At 43.0% G+C, this 18,620-nt stretch overlaps 1 protein-coding gene across 1 annotated transcript in view; it reads right to left on the bottom strand.

Moving 5' to 3' along the window:
* LOC135105125 (integrin beta-PS-like) overlaps nucleotides 1–15,142 on the bottom strand; it is an 18,605-nt gene extending 3,463 nt beyond the window's left edge. The window contains 17 exon segments of the mRNA XM_064013143.1: nucleotides 36–159; nucleotides 1,144–1,250; nucleotides 1,725–1,890; nucleotides 3,227–3,328; nucleotides 4,100–4,222; nucleotides 4,717–4,824; nucleotides 4,984–5,136; nucleotides 6,089–6,250; nucleotides 6,785–6,883; nucleotides 7,097–7,267; nucleotides 8,031–8,089; nucleotides 8,092–8,114; nucleotides 8,910–9,138; nucleotides 9,395–9,484; nucleotides 10,275–10,386; nucleotides 11,112–11,294; nucleotides 14,984–15,142. Of these exon segments, the coding sequence (XP_063869213.1) occupies nucleotides 36–159; nucleotides 1,144–1,250; nucleotides 1,725–1,890; nucleotides 3,227–3,328; nucleotides 4,100–4,222; nucleotides 4,717–4,824; nucleotides 4,984–5,136; nucleotides 6,089–6,250; nucleotides 6,785–6,883; nucleotides 7,097–7,267; nucleotides 8,031–8,089; nucleotides 8,092–8,114; nucleotides 8,910–9,138; nucleotides 9,395–9,484; nucleotides 10,275–10,386; nucleotides 11,112–11,267 (1,984 nt within the window). The 5' untranslated portion in view covers nucleotides 11,268–11,294; nucleotides 14,984–15,142.
* Between the last annotated feature and the right edge of the window lie 3,478 nt (nucleotides 15,143–18,620).

Here is an 18,620-nt window from a genome sequence, read left to right as displayed (position 1 = left end):
GAGAGAGAGAGAGAGAGAGAGAGAGAGAGACTTACCATCCAGATTCTCCACAGCTTTGGAGAATTCGCACTGTTCGCAGTTGTCCTTGAGTGGGCCAATCCCAAAGTGGAAACACTGCACACAGTCTCTGAACTTTTTGCACTTCCCTCCACCACAACTCTGAAGCACGAGACGCCGTGTTACAGATGCAAAGATATTAAGAGAGCAGGGAAAAGAAAGAGACTAAGAGGGCAGGGAAAAGAAAGAGACTACGCGAGCAGGGAAAAGAAAGAGACTATGAGAGCAGGGAAAAGAAAGAGACTAAGAGAGCAGGGAAAAGAAAGAGACTAAGAGAGCAGGGAAAATAGAGACCAAGAGAGCAGGGAAAAGAAAGACTGAGAGAGCAGGATAAAACTTTGTAAGAGTTCAAGGAAAAGTTTTAAAGAAAAAAATGGTTTCATAGCGCCGGGATAAAGAAAAAAAGGTTTTAAAAATATTTTTAAAATTTCAATCTCAAACATGTTCCTTACAAGAAACACGTTCTGCTTATGTCGATATTCTCTTGAGTTCACCGGAACGGTGCGTAGATAGTAATATTTAACTGTATCAACACTTCTCTTTTAAATAAAATTTTGAAAGTAAAAAGACAACACTTCATTAATTAATATAACTTTTTATATAAATATTTTCTACTTTTCATGTTTTAAAAATTCTGTAATCTTCAGAAAAATCTTTTCATCCGGACTTTAAGACGTCAAGAAAAAGAGAGAACCAAAATGTTGAGAGACGAAATGTTTGAGAGGGCAGGGAAAAGTCTCAGAGGGCAAGAAATAAAAAAAATAAAATAAATAAATAAATAAATAATAAGAAGGCAAGGAAAAGAAAGTAAAAAGGTTGAGGGATGACATGTTCATCTGTTTCATTGATATGCAACAATTCACAGCACCGAGAGGAATGTAAGAAATCTTTCACCATTCAAAAGAAGTAGATGAAAAGGAACAGATTCTACAATTTCTAGCTAGTATTGTGCTTGAAGACGGCTGTACAACGAGTGAAAATGTCCCTGAGTGACTGATGATTAAGGAAAGGTGTACCAAGTAGTAATGAAAGGGTTAGGCGGGCAGGGGTGAAGTATCGAGGAGTGCAGGAGACAGGGATGCTCACCAGGCAGTCCTCACAGAAGCGGCCCGTGTAGGTGACGTTCTTCTGCTGGTCACAGATGCAACGGCCACAATCACACTTGCCGTGGCCCGAGCACGCCTCTTCAGACCCTGCAGGAGGCGACAGTCAGCACCACATAAACACACACACACACACACACACACACACACACACACACACACACACACACACACACACACACACACACACACACACACACACACACACACACACACACACACACACACACACACACACACACACACACACAATAAATAGACAAATTAACAAATAAACAAATAAATAACATAAATTAATAAATAGATAAATAAATAAAATAAAATGATAAGTGAATAGATAAACTCTCTCTCTCTCTCTCTCTCTCTCTCTCTCTCTCTCTCTCTCTCTCTCTCTCTCTCTCTCTCTCTCTCTCTCTCTCTCTCTCTCTCTCTCTCTCTCTCTCTCTCTCTCTCTCTCTCTCTCTCTCTCTCTCTCTCTAGCTTTATGGTAGCCTTCTATTCCTTTTATGTGGTTGCTACCAGTAGTGCCTGTACCTTGTCTTTTCAACGGTATTGCCAACACACCTGTCGGGATGCAGTCTTGGTCGTTACAATGACAGTGGACGCCAGAGTATCCCTCATTACATCTACACTCGTTGCAGTCACATGTGCCATGACCTGAGCACTCCAGCTTGTTAGAGCTCATGCATTTCCGCTTATTACACTGGCAGTAAGTCCCGGACACCTCCTCCTGCAGAAGCGACAGAGAAAGATCACCCCCTACTGTCACCATGAAAGACATTACCAAGCTGGCAAGTTTGAGTTTTGTAAGGAATTGTTTACCGTCACCATTACATTAGTGGAATATAAATATAGTGGAGTGTTTGACCTGTAGCGGTTGTGACAAGATCTCGAAGAAGAAGAAGGAGAAAGAGAAAGAGAAGAAAATAGAAGAAAAAAAGAAAAGGAGAAAAACAAAGAGAAGAACAATAACAAGAAAAAGCGTGATGCCTAGTGTGTGCATATCTTGTTCTGCCATCAGCTACAGTCATGCAAGCAGAACTACTGGTGTGGCGTGTAAAGAGGCGCCACTCAAGAGCTGCTGTGCTCAAGGCGCCCCTGCATGAGGAAGGCAAGACAGGTGAGGAGGGAGGGAGGTGTGGGTGTGTGCCTCAGAGTGGAGGAAACACACACACACACACACACACACACACACACACACACACACACACACACACACACACACACACACACACACACACACACACACACACACACACAGAAAGAGGAATGAAAGATCGCGCTCAGTAACATGAAATACTTCTGCGCTCCACCTTCATTTCTCTCTCTCTCTCTCTCTCTCTCTCTCTCTCTCTCTCTCTCTCTCTCTCTCTCTCTCTCTCTCTCTCTCTCTCTCTCTCTCTCTCTCCAAAGGATCGAGATGAAGTTACACGGGTTTTAAAGTTTTTTTTTTATGATTTTAGTGACAGTTTCTATATTATTATCAGGAGAAACAGTTTTGAGAGCTGAGTACTCATCTCCGTGGTCTTTCAAAGTAGTCGGGGTGAGACAGCTAAACGTTTCTGTACAAGAAGATAAGAAATAAGGGAAGCTGCAAGAAGCCATCAGGCCTACACGCGGCACTCCCTGTACACGAGAGTTACTTCCACTGTAGTGTTTATGTAGACCCACCCGTGTTCAGGAAAGCTTTTTGTTCCCTCGCCATGATTATTCTCCGAGGCTACAGAATTATTAGCCCATTTCTCAAAAGTGTTTCTCCTCTTAATAATGGGGAAATCTTGTTCACCTGTCACTAGAACGGTAAAATGCGTTTCTCTTTTTAATAATGTGGAAATCTTGTTCACCTGTCACTAAAACGGTAAAAACACCCTTAAAAACCCGTGTCATTTCAACTAGAACCTTTTAAATTGTAGTGGTGTGCGGCACAGAAGTGTTTCAGAATACGGTCATTAGACGTAACATGTTTCTACAAGTTAAGGGCAAAACATTACCAGGGAAGCTCGAGGGTGAGAAGCAGGCAGAGTGAGAGGCAGGGAGGGAGGGAAGGGGAAAGATAGGTGACTCACAGGCTTGAAACAGTTGCAGACGCCACACTTGCAGGCGCCGCGCCCCGAGCAAGGCCTTGTGTCCGTCTCGCTGGCCATGCACTTGCTGGTCTGGTCGTGGATCTCGCTGTGTGGGAGAAGTACACCGCTGAGTCATGTCATTGTGCTACCGAAGGCCTGGTATTAAACAAGAGAGAGAGAGAGAGAGAGAGAGAGAGAGAGAGAGAGAGAGAGAGAGAGAGAGAGAGAGAGCTGCACCTTCACTACATTCAAAAACCTCTAGGCTCTAGTTGAAGCTACGCTGGTTTTCAAGGTTGTTTTTAAGGTTCTACTGACAGAATGCAAAATTTCTTCATTATTCACAGGAGAAACACTCTTGAGATATCTGTAGCTTTGGAAAATAGTCGTGGTGAGAGAGCAAAGCGATACAGAGCAGCACAACACTGGGGCTGAGGAACCTTAGAGGCAGAAGATATGAAGGAAGAAATTAAGCAGAGCAAGAGTGAAAGATGAGTGTGTGTGTGTGTGTGTGTGTGTGTGATGGCCGAAGGTGTGTGCAAAGGTATGGTGGGTTGGGAATGAGTTGGTTGTGATGATTTGGTCATGTGTGAAGTGATGAGGAAACTTATCAACAGAATTTGAAGTGGAGGAAGACACGAAGGAAGGAAGGAGTGCGATGATGCAGCCATGGCTTGTATAATGAAACACTGTAATCTCTCACCACGACTTTTCTGAAAGGCCATAAAGATGATTAAACGGGATCTCAAACGTTTTTCTCCCGTCCATAGTGTAGAAAGCCTCTTAATCTGTCACTAGAGCCCCAAAAACACCCTTTAAAATGCATATACCGTTCAACTAAAGCCTTGAACGTTGCGGAGGTGCTCATTCCCAGACTTGCCTTATATCTTGGGACTCGCCGCCACTCGCACACTGACACTCCTCTCCGTAAAAGCCACTCGGGCACTCGCACACGCCGCATGTCAGGGAGCCGCCGTTTTTGCACTGTGAGCTGGAAACCTGGCGAGGAGAAACAAGCAGAGAGAAGTGTGTGTGTGTGTGTGCGCATTATTTTTTTTTTTCCTCTTTTTTTCTTTGTGCGTTTGGTGTATGAGTGATTTGCCGTACCATGCTAGTCTTTGGAATTATAATATGCATAGTGTCATGTGCGAGTAATCTCTGGTCAGTAAGGTACCTGTCTGTCTGTGTATGCATCCATCCATCTGTCACGGAAGCTTCCTAGTCAATCTGTAATAACTAAACTTCCCTGGTGGTGGTGGTGGTGGTGGTGGTGGTGGTGGTGGTGGTGGTGGTGGTCTTGACTTCATCCACACACACACACACACACACACACACACACACACACACACACACACACACACACACACACACACACTCTCTCTCTCTCTCTCTCTCTCTCTCTCTCTCTCTCTCTCTCTCTCTCTCTCTCTCTCTCTCTCTCTCTCTCTCTCTCTCTCTCTCTCTCTCTCTCTCTCTCTCTCTCCAACACTTACATCAAGGGGGCAGTCACAGGTACACAGGAGTTCAATCTCAAGAATCACGCTCGCCTCCAGAGTCTTCACCTCCACAATGGATTGCTCCCCACCCGAACACGTGTTGGCCTGAAATGGAACACCTGGTTAAAGTCCCTCTTTTTGTTTACTCCTCTTTGTCTTATATTCCTTATATTCCCCTCTGATTTATCCCCTCTGTTTTATACGGTAAGCGAAGGAAGCGTGAAGGAGGTGGTGAAGGAGACGATGAAGAAGGCACAATCTTACCGTGATCTCCAGGTTGAAGGTTACCTCGTCGTCCTCGCTAATGCCGTCACAGTCCCTGGTCTCCCTGACCACACTCCCCTTGCAGGAGGAGCTGTACTTGATGGTGATGGCGCTGGTGCTATTGTCTGTGAGGGACACGCTGCTCGAGATGCTCTGTGGAACCAATACCGTGAGAGAGAGAGAGAGAGAGAGAGAGAGAGAGAGAGAGAGAGAGAGAGAGAGAGAGAGAGAGAGAGAGAGAGAGAGAGAGAGAGAGAGAGAGAGAGAGAGAGAGAGAGAGAATTGAAATACTATTCAGAGTTCTTAGGAGTGCAGGATGGAAAATAATCTTATTTCACTTTAAAATAAAATGAAGGCACTTAAAACACACTTTTCGATTGATGTATAATTTTTATACCAATATTCTTCTTCCACTATTGATGATTTAATCATTATATGTAACATTAGAGGAAAATTTTTAATCGAAAAATTTTTTAAGTTTTTTATAGGTCCAGCAGACCTGTGTTAAAAAAAAGCAAAAAAAAAAAAACAATAAAAAATGTTATATGTTAAAAGGGATATGTTCTTTACTTGAATAAAAAAATCATTGTATATAGTTAAAATATTATTTAGATTTCGTAAGAGTGCAGCATAGATATTAATCATGCTTAACTTTAAAATAAAATACATTTAAAATACACTTTTCGATTGATATATATATATATATATATATATATATATATATATATATATATATATATATATATATATATATATATATATATATATATATATATATATATATTTTTTTTTTTTTTTTTTTTTTTTTTTTATATGAATATTCTTCTAATACTATTATTATTACTACCTCCTCCTCCTCCTCCTCCTCCTCCTCCTCCTTCTTGTTCCCCTGCCTCAACCACCGATGCCTGCCCCTCTGTGCCTGCCCCCCTGTGTCTGTCCCCCTGTGCCTGCCTCCCTGTGCCAGCCCCCTGTGCCTGCCCTCCTTTCCTTGTCCCATGTGCCTGCCCCCAGTGCCTGTCCCTTGCGTCTCCTCCACTGTGCCTGCCCCCTGTGCCTGCCCTCCACCCTCCCCGTGCCTACCACCTGTGCCTGCCCCTCTTACATTGTACTGTTCCTTGATGAGGTCCACCACGTTCGCCGATCCTTCCTCCAGCAAGCCAAAGGAAGAGGTTTTGATCTGTTGCTGAAGTTCGCGGTAGAGTCTCTCGTTCTGCAGCACGGCGAAGATGATGTTGATGTTCTTTTCCTCTGCCACTTTGTTGATCTGCAAAGACAAAGGAACGTAAGAAAATGAGGGAAGCTGCAAGTTGCCATCAGGCCTACAGGTGGCTGCAGACAGATGGACGGCTTGAATTGAAGGGTGATTGTGATTGGGACTGGCGGTCATGGTGGTTTTGATGCTACTGTTCTTGTCGTCAGTGTTTTTTTTTTTTCTTTTTATGGATTTAGTGACAAATTAACAAGCTCTCTACATGATTAACAGGAAAACACTCTTGAGAACCCGGTTAATCGTCTCTTTGACCTTTGAAAATAGTCGTGGTGAGGCTACACGGGTTTTCAAGGGCGTATTTATGGTTCCAGTGACAGCATAATCAGATTTCTATATTACTAGCAGGAGAAACACTTTTGAGAACACGGCTAATCGTCTCTGTGACCTTTGGAAATAGTCGTGGTGAGGGAGCAAAGCGTTTCTCGTAAGCGTCGTTCTCACCTGTGCAATGGATGGGTAGTCGTTCTCACCTGTGCAATGGATGGGTAGTCGTTCTCACCTGTGCAATGGATGGGTAGTCGTTCTCACCTGTGCAATGGATGGGTAGTCGTACTTGTCAAAGGCCGTGTACTCGTTGTCTTCGTTCAGGTGACACTTCTCATCATTGGGCTCCACCACCCCTGCCAGCTAGAGGGGGAAGGGGGGATGTAGGAGCAGGATGTCTACTAAAGAGCGGTGGTGGTGGTTGTGATGGTGGTGGTAGTAGTAGTGAAGTTTTCTTTAGCATTCCTTAGAGAGGCGTAGGTTAAGATAGATCTGATAGAGGCCTTTCTGTGGTATAAGGGATTATAACAAAGGTGATGTTCTCTCTCTCTCTCTCTCTCTCTCGCTCTCGCTCACCCGTCCGTCGCCAGCGTGATGGAACTTCGCGTCAGTGGAGAAGACGAGAATGTGGCGCACCTTGTCCCGCCACCCAATCTGATCTGTGCACACCATGGCCTGCATCAGTGCATCGAACCCGCCCTCGGGATGGTCCAGGTTGCCAGAGATCTGGGCGTTGGACACTTGCTCCTGGTGGTGGTGGTAGTGGTAGTGGGGGTGTAGTGGAAGTTATTGTGGCTTTGAAGAGTATTTTACATGATTCCAGTAGTGATCATTTAATTAGCAAAGGATTCTCCACTTTTCACAGGCAGTAGTGGAAGCTATTACGGTTTGTTTCAAGGCTGTTTTCATGATTCTAGTGATGGTCTAACAACAATTCCATGCTGCCAATTAGAAGGGGGAAAATATCCTTGAGAACGTGGTGGTGGTGGTGGTGGTGGTGGTGGTGGTGGTGGTGAAAAATAAGAGTATTGATCATTATTCTTATTTCATTTATGGTGGTGGTGATGTTGATGATGATGGTGATGATGATGATGAGGAGGAGGAGGAGGAGGAGGAGGAGGAGGAGGAGGAAGAAGAAGAAGAAGAAGAAGAGGAAGAGGAGGAGGAGGAGGAAGGCGGGGAATGATGCGGAGGAGGAACAGGAAGGAGAGCAAAAGAAGAAAAGAAGAAGAAAGAGGAGGAAACAAACAAATAAAATAAAACAAAAAACAAGAAAATTATAATTAGGAAGAACAAGAACGAAAAACAACAACAACAACAACAACAACAACAACAACAACAACAAGGGCAAGAAGAGGAAGAGCAGAAGAAAGAACTCGAGGAGGAGGAGGAGGAGGAGGAGGAGGGGAACCAAAACAGAGACGCTCAGCCAGCCAGACAGACAGACAGCCAGCCTGACAGACAGACAGACAGACGAAGAGACAGCCAGGTACGTATGATTGTCGTTTACCGTGAAGGCTGCGTGGTCCTGACTAAGCTTCATGTCATTCCTGAAGGAGTAAGGGGGGCACAGCCGGCGCACGGGGCTGAATTACTGCAACACAACACAACACAACACGTTACCACCACCATGACGATTATCCTGACTTAGACCCATGTAAGAGGTAAGGGATGAAGAAAACGTATCTAAACGAAGGGGAATTATTAAAAGGAGTAATGTATGTAGAGAGGGAATGAAAAGAAAATTAGGAGAGGGAAAGAAAAGAAGGTGAAAGTAAAATGAAAAAGTGGTGTGCTGTCTTCACCGCAGTGTTGCATCTGGTGTTATCTCCTGACGCTACTTTCACGCTAACTGCTCTTCTGATCTTGCTAACTGCATGCCTCCCCTCCCACCCCTATTCCACGGCCTCGCTCCACAAGACTTTCTACTTGTTCTCACTCCTTTTCTTTCCACTCACTGAATCAAGAGTCAGTCAGTATTCTCAGTCTTTCATCACCTTTATTGGTTAGCTCTGGAACTCCCTGCCTGCTTCTGCATCTCTTTCGGCCTATGACCTAAACTCCTTCAAAAGGGAAGTTTCAAGACACTTCCTGGTAATTTTGGACTTGTCTAGTACCTTAAGTGGCTTTATTTCTCGCCAGTGTTCTCATTGGTCGGAGCCTTTCTTGCATAAATAATGATAATACGATAACTTGATAACACACACACACACACACACATTCTCTCTCTCTCTCTCTCTCTCTCTCTCTCTCTCTCTCTCTCTCTCTCTCTCTCTCTCTCTCTCTCTCTCTCTCTCTCTCTCTCTCTCTCTCTCTCTCTCTCTCTCTCTCTCTCTCTCTCTCTCTCTCTCTCTCTCTCTCTCTCTCTCTCTCTCTCTCTCTCTCTTACTGGAGCTGGGTGGTGTTGGTGAAAGGCATCATGACCTTGTCCACGAAGGAGCCGAAGCCGAGGGTGAACTGCGTTGTAAGGTTCCTCATGGTCTCTGCCAGAATAGCGCCCGCGTTGGCCAGATGCTCCTTGTCGTCCTTCATGGAGTTGGAGAGGTCCATGAGGTAGTACAGGTCGACGGGGTAGTCAAGGGCGCGCCGGTACTTGATGTCCAGTTTCTGTGGCATCCCTGAGCGTGGGGCGCGAGGAACAGGAGAGAGAGAGAGAGAGAGAGAGAGAGAGAGAGAGAGAGTTTAAAATTCGTTAATTAAATCATGGCTGAAAATCAACTTGACTTTACGAATTATGTTAGGTTAAGCTAGATTAGGTTAGGTTAGATTAGGTTGTTAGGCTAGGTAAGATTAGGTCAGATAGGATAGGGATAGGTTAGGTTAGGTTGGGTTAGGTTAGGAGCCTGGGTGGTGGCAGGGATGTTTGGGCCTCACCCTTGCGCAGCTGGAGCTTCACTCTTTGTGGCTTTAGTTGGTAAATCTCCGCGTTTTTGTCCCATTCTTTCCTGTTCTTCTGGATTGTGCCTGGCACGCCGCGAGGAGCAGGTTGTCGGATGGGAGATGGCAGAGGTGGTAGGGGGGAAAAATATAAATAAATAAATAAATAAAATAGAATAAACAAATAGATAAGTGAAGGCGTTTATGGAGCAGCAGAGTCTAATGAAGGAAGAAAAGAGTTAACACAAGAGAATTTGAAGCAGCAGTAAACATTGAGGTTCTGACTACTGTGATTTTGTTTCGCCACACACCGCTAGCCACAGCACGTACTGCACAGAAACCAGCTACAGTATGAGGGAAGAGATTAATGAGATACAGGGTTCAAGCTTGAAAATTTTAGGTTAAGAAATAAATAGGAAGAAATTGGTTCTCAAATAGAGTGGTAGATGAATGGAACGGACTCAGTAATCAAGTTGTTAATGCTAAGACATTAGGGAGCTTTAAGGGAAGATTAGACGGATTTATGGATGGGGACAATAGGTGGAAATAGGTAGGTATATTTCATACAAGGACTGCCACGTGTAGGCCTGGTGGCTTCTTGCAGCTTCCCTTATTTTTTTATGTTCTTATGTTCTTATGCTGCTACTACTACTACTACTACTACTACTACTACTACTACTACTACTACTCGTTCTCCTCCTCCTCCTCCTCCCACCCCCACCATTATTAATGTAGTACTGTTAACACTACTTCTCCCACTACCATTACTACTACTACTACTACTACTACTACTACTACTACTACTACTACTACTACTACTGCAACCCTTTCTCCTCGTCCTCCTCCTACAACTACCGCTACCACTAGTACCACTCACCTGTTAGCTCCTCGTTCTGTACCAGTGTCACGGTGTTGTGTGGGTTCCTGATGTCATTGGCGTTACAGAAGGATGCATTAAAGTTGGCGGCAAGTTGGCAGTGATCCCCGCTCTGTGAGGTGAAAAGGACCATATTCTGAAACCCTCCGCCTCACTTCCATCCACAACCCTCCAAAGTCTGTAGTTAAAGCAACACGGAGTTTTAAGGGTAGTTTCTTACAGTTATAGTGACATTAACAAGGTTTCTACATTATGAACTTTAGAAACACTCTTGAGAACCCCGCTAATCATTTCTGGTCTTTTAAAATAGTCATGGCGAGGCTACACGGGTTTTTAAGGATGTATTTATGGTTCTAGTGACAGCATGACAAGATTTCTATTATTTTTTAAGAGGAGAAACACCCTTCAGAACCCGGTTAATCATCTCTTTAGTCTTTGTAAATAGTCGAGATGAGCGTTTCTGAACACTGACCATTGTCTCATCGATGTTAGGAAAGGTGAGGAAAGGCGAGCGGGAGCATTTCAACTGGATGCCAACATATCAGACAATTAATTCTTTGACCACGAAAACGGTATGTGTGGCTACAGGTTGTCTGTGTTTCGTCAAGTGAGAGAATTCTGGTGAAAATCTACTTCATCTACAAAAACCTAAAAGCCATTTCCCCAGCTGTGTACAGAGAGCAAAACAATCTCACTATTGCCGAAGTCACCTGGAAGTTCATATGCATCTGTCTCATTCTTAAATGTACTTACGTTACCCACATTTTTACCCAGATTTTTAAATGTACTTGACCCGCAACGTACATGCACTGTAAACTCTGCAAGGCCTTCACTCACCTGGGGATTGATGCACCACGAACACCCTTTCGTTTGGATGCATTTGTCACACGTCCTCTGCGCCCTACACTCCTGCCCCTGGCTCTGCTGCTCCCCACACACCGCGGCGATCACCACAGCCAGCACCACCGCCGCCACCATGCCTCTCCTCCTCATCGCGGCGTTACCTCCACACCTGAGGAACTGGGAATAGAAAGAAGAGTAAGGTTCGTATTCATAAACACTTTGCCCTCACAGCAATCTTCCAAGGCCACAGGGATGATTAGCCGGGCTTTCTAGTGTTTTTTTTTATTAATAGTTTAAAAATCTGTCTCTAGAACCATAAAACACCCTTAAAAACCCGTGCATCTTAAATTACCTGACCCTTTTAAATGTAGTGGAGGTGCGGCACAGAAGTGTTTCAGAATACACACTGAAGATTGATGAGTTACTTGCGTCAGACAGGTGAAGTTACGAATACTGAACCTGATGTCACCTGTACGTAGCCTCGCCGCCTTCATGACTCACACTCACTCGATGCTTCTCTGATTCAGGATCACGAAGCGAGAGAGAGAGAGAGAGAGAGAGAGAGAGAGAGAGAGAGAGAGAGAGAGAGAGAGAGAGAGAATTTTCCTCTTTTCTTTTCCTATTTTCTGTAATTTCCGTAGCTAGTTATCTGCTTTAGTTTTCCTTCCTTCGACGAACATTTATTACGGCGAATTAGCGCTCGTTAGTAGTAATGGAAGGGGATTCCAAACTGTGCTTATCGAGTGGCAGGCAAGGGCTGTGTGTGTGTGTGTGTGTGTGTGTGTGTGTGTGTGTGTGTGTGTGTGTGTGTGTGTGTGATCATCTGTTAATTTCCAAACGCACTCTTTGAAAGGTTGCGTTGTGACAGTAGAGGTGTTGCGACAAGACACTTTATCGCCCAGGACACGACGCTGTGATAGTCTCTAAAACACATCCGGCGAAGGCTCTCTCTCTCTCTCTCTCTCTCTCTCTCTCTCTCTCTCTCTCTCTCTCTCTCTCTCTCTCTCTCTCTCTCTCTCTCTCTCTCTCTCTCTCTCTCTCTCTCTCTCTCTCTCTCTCTCTCTCTCTCTCTCTCTCTCTCTCACACACACACACACACACACACACACACACACACATATTCGTGCAACTGGTGTTTAATTTTATTCTTGCTTTGATATTCTTTGTGTTGTTTAGTCATCATTTATAGTCTTAATAATGTAATGTACCCCGTAGTGCCCTGGCATCATCTAATAAACATCTACTCGTATCTGTCGTGAAGTTTCGGCAGTTGCCACATATTTCGCTTAATTATTAAATTCTAGTGGGTGGTGCTTTTTCTGGGCCACCGCGTGTGGTACTGCCGGCCTGGTACATAGAAAGATAGATGGAGAGATCACACATAATATAAAAGACCAAGGGACATAGCCATGATCTGAGGTTAATTGTTTCTAGGTTCCCAGTTCGTCAGTTTCTTCCTAAGTGGACTGCCGCGGCCCCAAGTGTCGGTACACACTCAGCATCCTCAAAGCACCGAATACTGTACAACGAACACTTTTGTACGTGTGGACTTTGAAGCTTTGTGGAAAACCTGACAGACTTGGAGAGCAGTTTGGTTCGGCTGTCTGTTAACACTTTGCAGAGGACACTGAGAAACGAATCTCCAATTATGAAAAAAAAAAAAAAAAAAAAACATTATAATCACTTGTTATTCAAATATGTCGATACTATACGACAAAAGCGGATGTTTTGCAGGAAACTTAACAAAGTGGAGATCAGTTTGCTTTGGCAATTCACTAACACTGTGGCGGACAATGAGGCAATGAGGAGTGACACAACAATTACTAAACAAAGAAGAGAAAAAAACAATCACGTCAGATTCAGTTAATGTAGATGAAGCAGACACATCTCTCGTTTGGCTTCCTGCGACAGAGTTCCAAATCGAGAACGGATGCCGGTGGCTGTGGTTATGACAGGATCGGTTCGGCTGTGGTGCGTTGTATCTGACTACAAAGCGAATTTATATCAACTTCAGTATGGTATTATCTACACCAGATTTCACTATGACCTGTATTCAGAAACGACGTTGTTCTTGCATCCAAACAATTTTCAAAGACCACAGAGATGATTAGCCGTGTTTTCAAGAGTGTTTCTCCTGTTCATAATGTAGAAATTTGTTAATCTTTCACTCGAACCGTAAAAACAGCCTTAAGAACTCGTGTAACTTTAACTAGAGCTTTTGACGTTGTGGAGGTGATGTTTGCTTTGGTTAGGTTTGATTAAGTTAGGTTAAGTTAGGTTTGGTTAGGTTAGGTTAGGATTGGTTAAGTTTGGTTAAGTTAGATTACGCTATGTTAGGTTAGGTTAGGTTAGGTTAGGTTAGGATTGGTTAAGTTTGGTTAAGTTAGATTACGCTATGTTCAGTTTGGTTAAATTAGGTTAGGTTATTATTAAGAGTTTTTTTTTTTTTCTTTTTTTTTTTCGTATGAAGGATGATGGTCCATGACAAGAATTAATAACGGATAGATTAATTGACGTTTCTTCCCTAATTATTATCATTATTATTGCTATTGTTATTATTATTATTATTATTATTATTATTATTATTATTATTATTACTATCATTATTATTATCATTATCATTATTATTGTTATTATTATTATTATTATTATTATTATTATTATTGTTGTTGTTGTTGTTCATCTTGTATTATATTTCCCTCGCCGTGTGCTTACTGCTGCATTAGTGGGAAATATTGAGTGGCGTCGTGATTGTAATACCTGTTCAAGTTACTGATTGGATTTGTTTCTCTAGCAAGAATAATGCAATGTTATCTTTTTTTTCATTAATATTCATTGGTGTTGGTTTTTATCTCTTATTCCTTTCTAAGCGAGAGAGAGAGAGAGAGAGAGAGAGAGAGAGAGAGAGAGAGAGAGAGAGAGAGAGAGAGAGAGATCCTCCATAACATCAACATCAACTTCATCGTTACCCTCTCTCTCTCTCTCTCTCTCTCTCTCTCTCTCTCTCTCTCTCTCTCTCTCTCTCTCTCATCCATCTATTTAAGTAATGATATCAGCCCTGGAGAATTGTTTCGATCATGAAAGGAGGAAAGTCTTGTAGCACTGAACAGGGAAAACTATGCCTGTGTGTGTGTGTGTGTGTGTGTGTGTGTGTGTGTGTGTGTGTGTGTGTGTGTGTGCTTTTAAAAGAGAAACTCAGTCAACACCAATCCCCGCAATTATATTGAGGAGGAGGAGGAGGAGGAGGAGGAGGAGGAGGAGGAGGAGGAGGAGGAGGACCCGTGACTCTCGAAGCCCGTTGAAGATTACTGAAGATTGCTAAAGAATTTATTCTTCTTCTCCTCCTCCTCCTCCTCCTCCTCCTCCTCCTCCTCCTCCTCCTCCTCCTCCTCCTCCTCCTCCTCCTCCTCCATTTACTTATAATTCGTCCAAACTCACTTTTATTATATTTAGAACATTAAGTTATAGTAGTTGTAGTAGTAGTATCAGCAGCAGCAGCAACAGCAGTAGCAGTAGTAGTAGTTGTAGAAGTAGTAGTAGTAGGCTAAAGAACACTATTGAGGTTATAAATATAAAATCACATTTTTTTTCGTAAGCAAGAAGCACAGCAGCACACCTCAGATCAGATCAGATCGTACCGCTCTTACTTATTAACCTGCAACTGAAACCGAAGCCGCGATGTTTGCCACTGCACAGTAAGAAGAAGGAGAACAAGAACAACGACTAGAACCCAGAACAACAACTACAACAACTAGAACAAGAACAAGAACAAGAGCAAAAAGCAAGAACAATATTGATAGATGTAACCACCACACACACACACACACACACACACACACACACACACACACACACACACACCTTACCTGTTCAGACAGATGACAGGAGACACACAGTAGATTAGTGTGCAGAACCCAAGGACAGACACTTGCGGCCTCCTTACCAGGCGCACGCACACATACACACACGTTCACCCTCTGGCAGGGAACGTAACACTGTGACTGCCTCAGCAATGCCTCACCCCCACCGGGCTGCCCCCCCTCCCCATCCTTTCCCCCCACTCTCTCTCTCTCTTAGTATCTTCACCCTCTCCCTTCCCTCCCTTCCTAAATTCACCCCCTCTTCTCCCCTTCCCTCCTTCGCCTCCCCCTCTGCCATCCCTCCTCCTCCTCCTCCTCTGGCCACTCCCTTTCCTGTAAACACACACTAAAGCTTTCCCCCTCTCCTCCTCTCCCCACACTCATTAATTTTTATCTCTTCCTTCTGTCTCTTCACACCTCCCATCCCCCTCCCATTCCTTCCCTTCCCTCTCCATCCCATTTTTCGTGGTGAGATAACTTTCATGAAAATCTAAGTGTCCCTTCCCTCCATTACTTTTTAATGTCAGAAAATGGGAGGAGGAAGGGTGTCTTAGGTCTCTCTCTCTCTCTCTCTCTCTCTCTCTCTCTCTCTCTCTCTCTCTCTCTCTCTCTCTCTCTCTCTCTCTCTCTCTCTCTCTCTCTCTCTCTCTCTCTCTCTCTCTCTCTCTCTCTCTCTCTCTCTCTCTCTCTCTCTCTCTCTCTCTCTTGGTTCATGTTAAGCAAAGAGTATGAAGGTGTGTGTGTGTGTGTGTGTGTGTGTGTGTGTGTGTGTGTGTAATAAAACAAAATAAAAAAAAATGTGGAAATCAGTGATAGAAACAATATCTTAAAAAAAAAAAAAAAAAAACTTCAATAACATCCCCCCAAAAATATGGGTAGATTCGATCCTTAAAAAGTAGAACATAAAAAGATTAGATAAAAAAAAAATACTATACAATTTAAATATCTAAAAAAAAAGGGAGAAGGAAAACTTTTAACAGGATATCTAGAAAAAAAAAGTGATAAGAAGGAAGAAAATGGAAGAACAGACATGATAGAAGCAGTAGACTACCCAGTAATTAATGATAAAAGAGAGGAAATACCAAAGAGAGGGTAAAATGTGGGATACGAAAAAAATAAATAAATAAAAACAATTGAATGCTAAAAAGAGAAGAAAAGATGGAGATGAAATAGAAAGATAGCAGTAAAAGAAGATAGACGTCATAGAAATGTATACAAAAAAAAGTGAATAGGAGGATACAAAAATAAAGAAAATGAAGAAAATAAGAAAAGAGATGAAATAGGAAGATACCACAAGATAAATAGGACTCAATTATATGAAAGAAAATAAATAGAATGCAGAAAAAAAGAAAGGAAAAGAAATAAACGAAAGAAGTAGAAGAAAAAAACAAGAATTAAGATGAAATACGAAGATACTACAAGATAGATATAAATGTCACAAAATTATATAGGAAATAATAAGAGAATACAAAAAAAAAAAAAGAAAAAAGAAAGAAAAGAAAAAAAGGAGAAAAACAACAAAAAGAATAATTAACGTAATAAATAGAAGAATAATAAAATTAAAGAAAAGAAGAACAAGAACAAGAACAAATGGGACAAGAACAAGAAAACCAACAACAACACTACCACCACCACCACCAACAACAACAACAACAACAACAAGGAAGGAGAGGAAGGGGGTAGAGAGAAAATGTAGGAAAATAATGAAGGAAGCACTTTATTGCCCTTCCTTTCATTATCACACCCATCCCTCCCTCCTCCTCTTCCTCCGCCGCTGATAAAGAAAAGATCTTGGTGTCGTTGTGTCAAACGACCTAAAGCCGAGTCAACACTGCACAGAAACAGTAAAGACGGCAAATAAATTAGTACGGTTCATTGGAAGAACCTTTGAAATTAAATCAGAAAAGGTTATACTTGCCTTATATAACTCACTGGTGCGCCCTCATCCAGAATACTGTGTACAGTTCTGGTCACCATATTACAAAAAAGACATTGTAAAACTAGAAAAGATACAGCGCAGAGTCACAAAGATGATTCCAAGATTGTGCAGTAAGCATAGGTATGAGGAACGACTGGAAGAACTAAACCTGTTTAGTTTAACAAGGCGTAGGATAAGAGGAGACCTAATTGAGGTGTTCAAAATTTTCAAAGGATATAGTAACATTGAAGCACATAAATATTTTACCATTGATCATTCCAACCTAACGAGAAATAATGGATTCAAGATTATACCCAAACATTTTAAATCCCACGAGGCCAAACATTTTTTTTCTTTAATCGTACAGTAAATATATGAAATAAACTTCCTGCAGAAATTGTGAACAGCAATACTATTAAATCATTCAAAAATAAAATAGACAAATATTTAAAAGCAAATCCCCAACAAGCTCTCTTCTTGTCCGAATAATTACTAAATTCACTAATAAACTCTTATTGTACATACACCAGTTATATTATAAATTGTATTAATTTTCAGATAGGCGTATAGAGTTCACCGTAGGGAGGATAGTAGAACTTCCTTTCATCCTTTCCTATGAAAATTCCATGTCAGTTTTTCCACACTGCATGGTACTTTTTCCCAACTGTTTCCATGCCAGCGGAAGCTGGAGGAAGTGGTGGGTGGGGAGGAGTCTTCTGCTATGCTGTCCTGTCTCTCTTCCCTGTAGCTAGTTAGAAGTAGTTACCAAACAGCCTTGCAAGGACCAAAAGGTCTGTTGCTGTTTGGCTTTCCTTTGTATTCCTCCTCCTCCTCCTCCTTCTCCTCCTCCTCCTCCTCCTCCTCCTCCTCCTTCTCCTCCTCCTCCTCCTCCTCCTCCTCCTCCTCCTCCTCCTCCTCCTCCTCCTCCTCCTCCTCCTCCTCCTCCTCCTCCTCCCCCTCCCTCACAAGTTCATACCTCTATCCCACACCTGAATAAAACTTGTGTGTTGAATAAGAAAACTTAAGTCATTTAAACATGTGTAATGCCTTATCACACACACACACACACACACACACACACACACACACACACACACACACACACACACACACACACACACACGTCATCATATCCTCTGGGATGTCCCAATCTGTGGACTGATAAAAAAAAGATATCCAGTACCTCTTTCCAACACTAACACCACCACCACAACCACAACCACCGCCACCACCACCTCCACCACCACCTCCACCACCATCACCGCCACCTCCACCTCCACCACCACCATCTGCACTCCACACCCTCAACACCTTCCAGTCTCTCCTCGTTTTCCACTTTTCCCAGCCCTTCCAAACCCTTTCAAACAACTCTTAGCTCTCTCACTCTCTCTCTCTCTCTCTCTCTCTCTCTCTCTCTCTCTCTCTCTCTCTCTCTCTCTCTCTCTCTCTCTCTCTCTCTCTCTCTCTCTCTCTCTCTCTCTCTCTCTCTCTCTCTCCTGTTTTCCAGCTCTTTTAAATCCATTTCTATCCACCCTTTGGGCCCTAGTTTTTTACACCTTATCTCTCCTATCCACTCTTCCAGTTCCTTCCAGTCCCTCCATCCCTTTCATCTTTCCCACCCCCTCTACCCCTCCAATTTCTCCAGCACCTCCATCCTATCTACATTTTTCAGTCTTACCAACCCCCTTCACTCTCTCCTCTTCCACTTCAGCCTTTTCAGCCTCT

This window comes from Scylla paramamosain, chromosome 11 (assembly GCF_035594125.1).
Source record: "Scylla paramamosain isolate STU-SP2022 chromosome 11, ASM3559412v1, whole genome shotgun sequence".
In the NCBI taxonomy this organism is placed as follows: Eukaryota; Metazoa; Arthropoda; class Malacostraca; order Decapoda; family Portunidae; genus Scylla; species Scylla paramamosain.
Note: the sequence above shows the minus strand (reverse complement) of the source record. Positions and strands in the feature narration are given on the sequence as shown.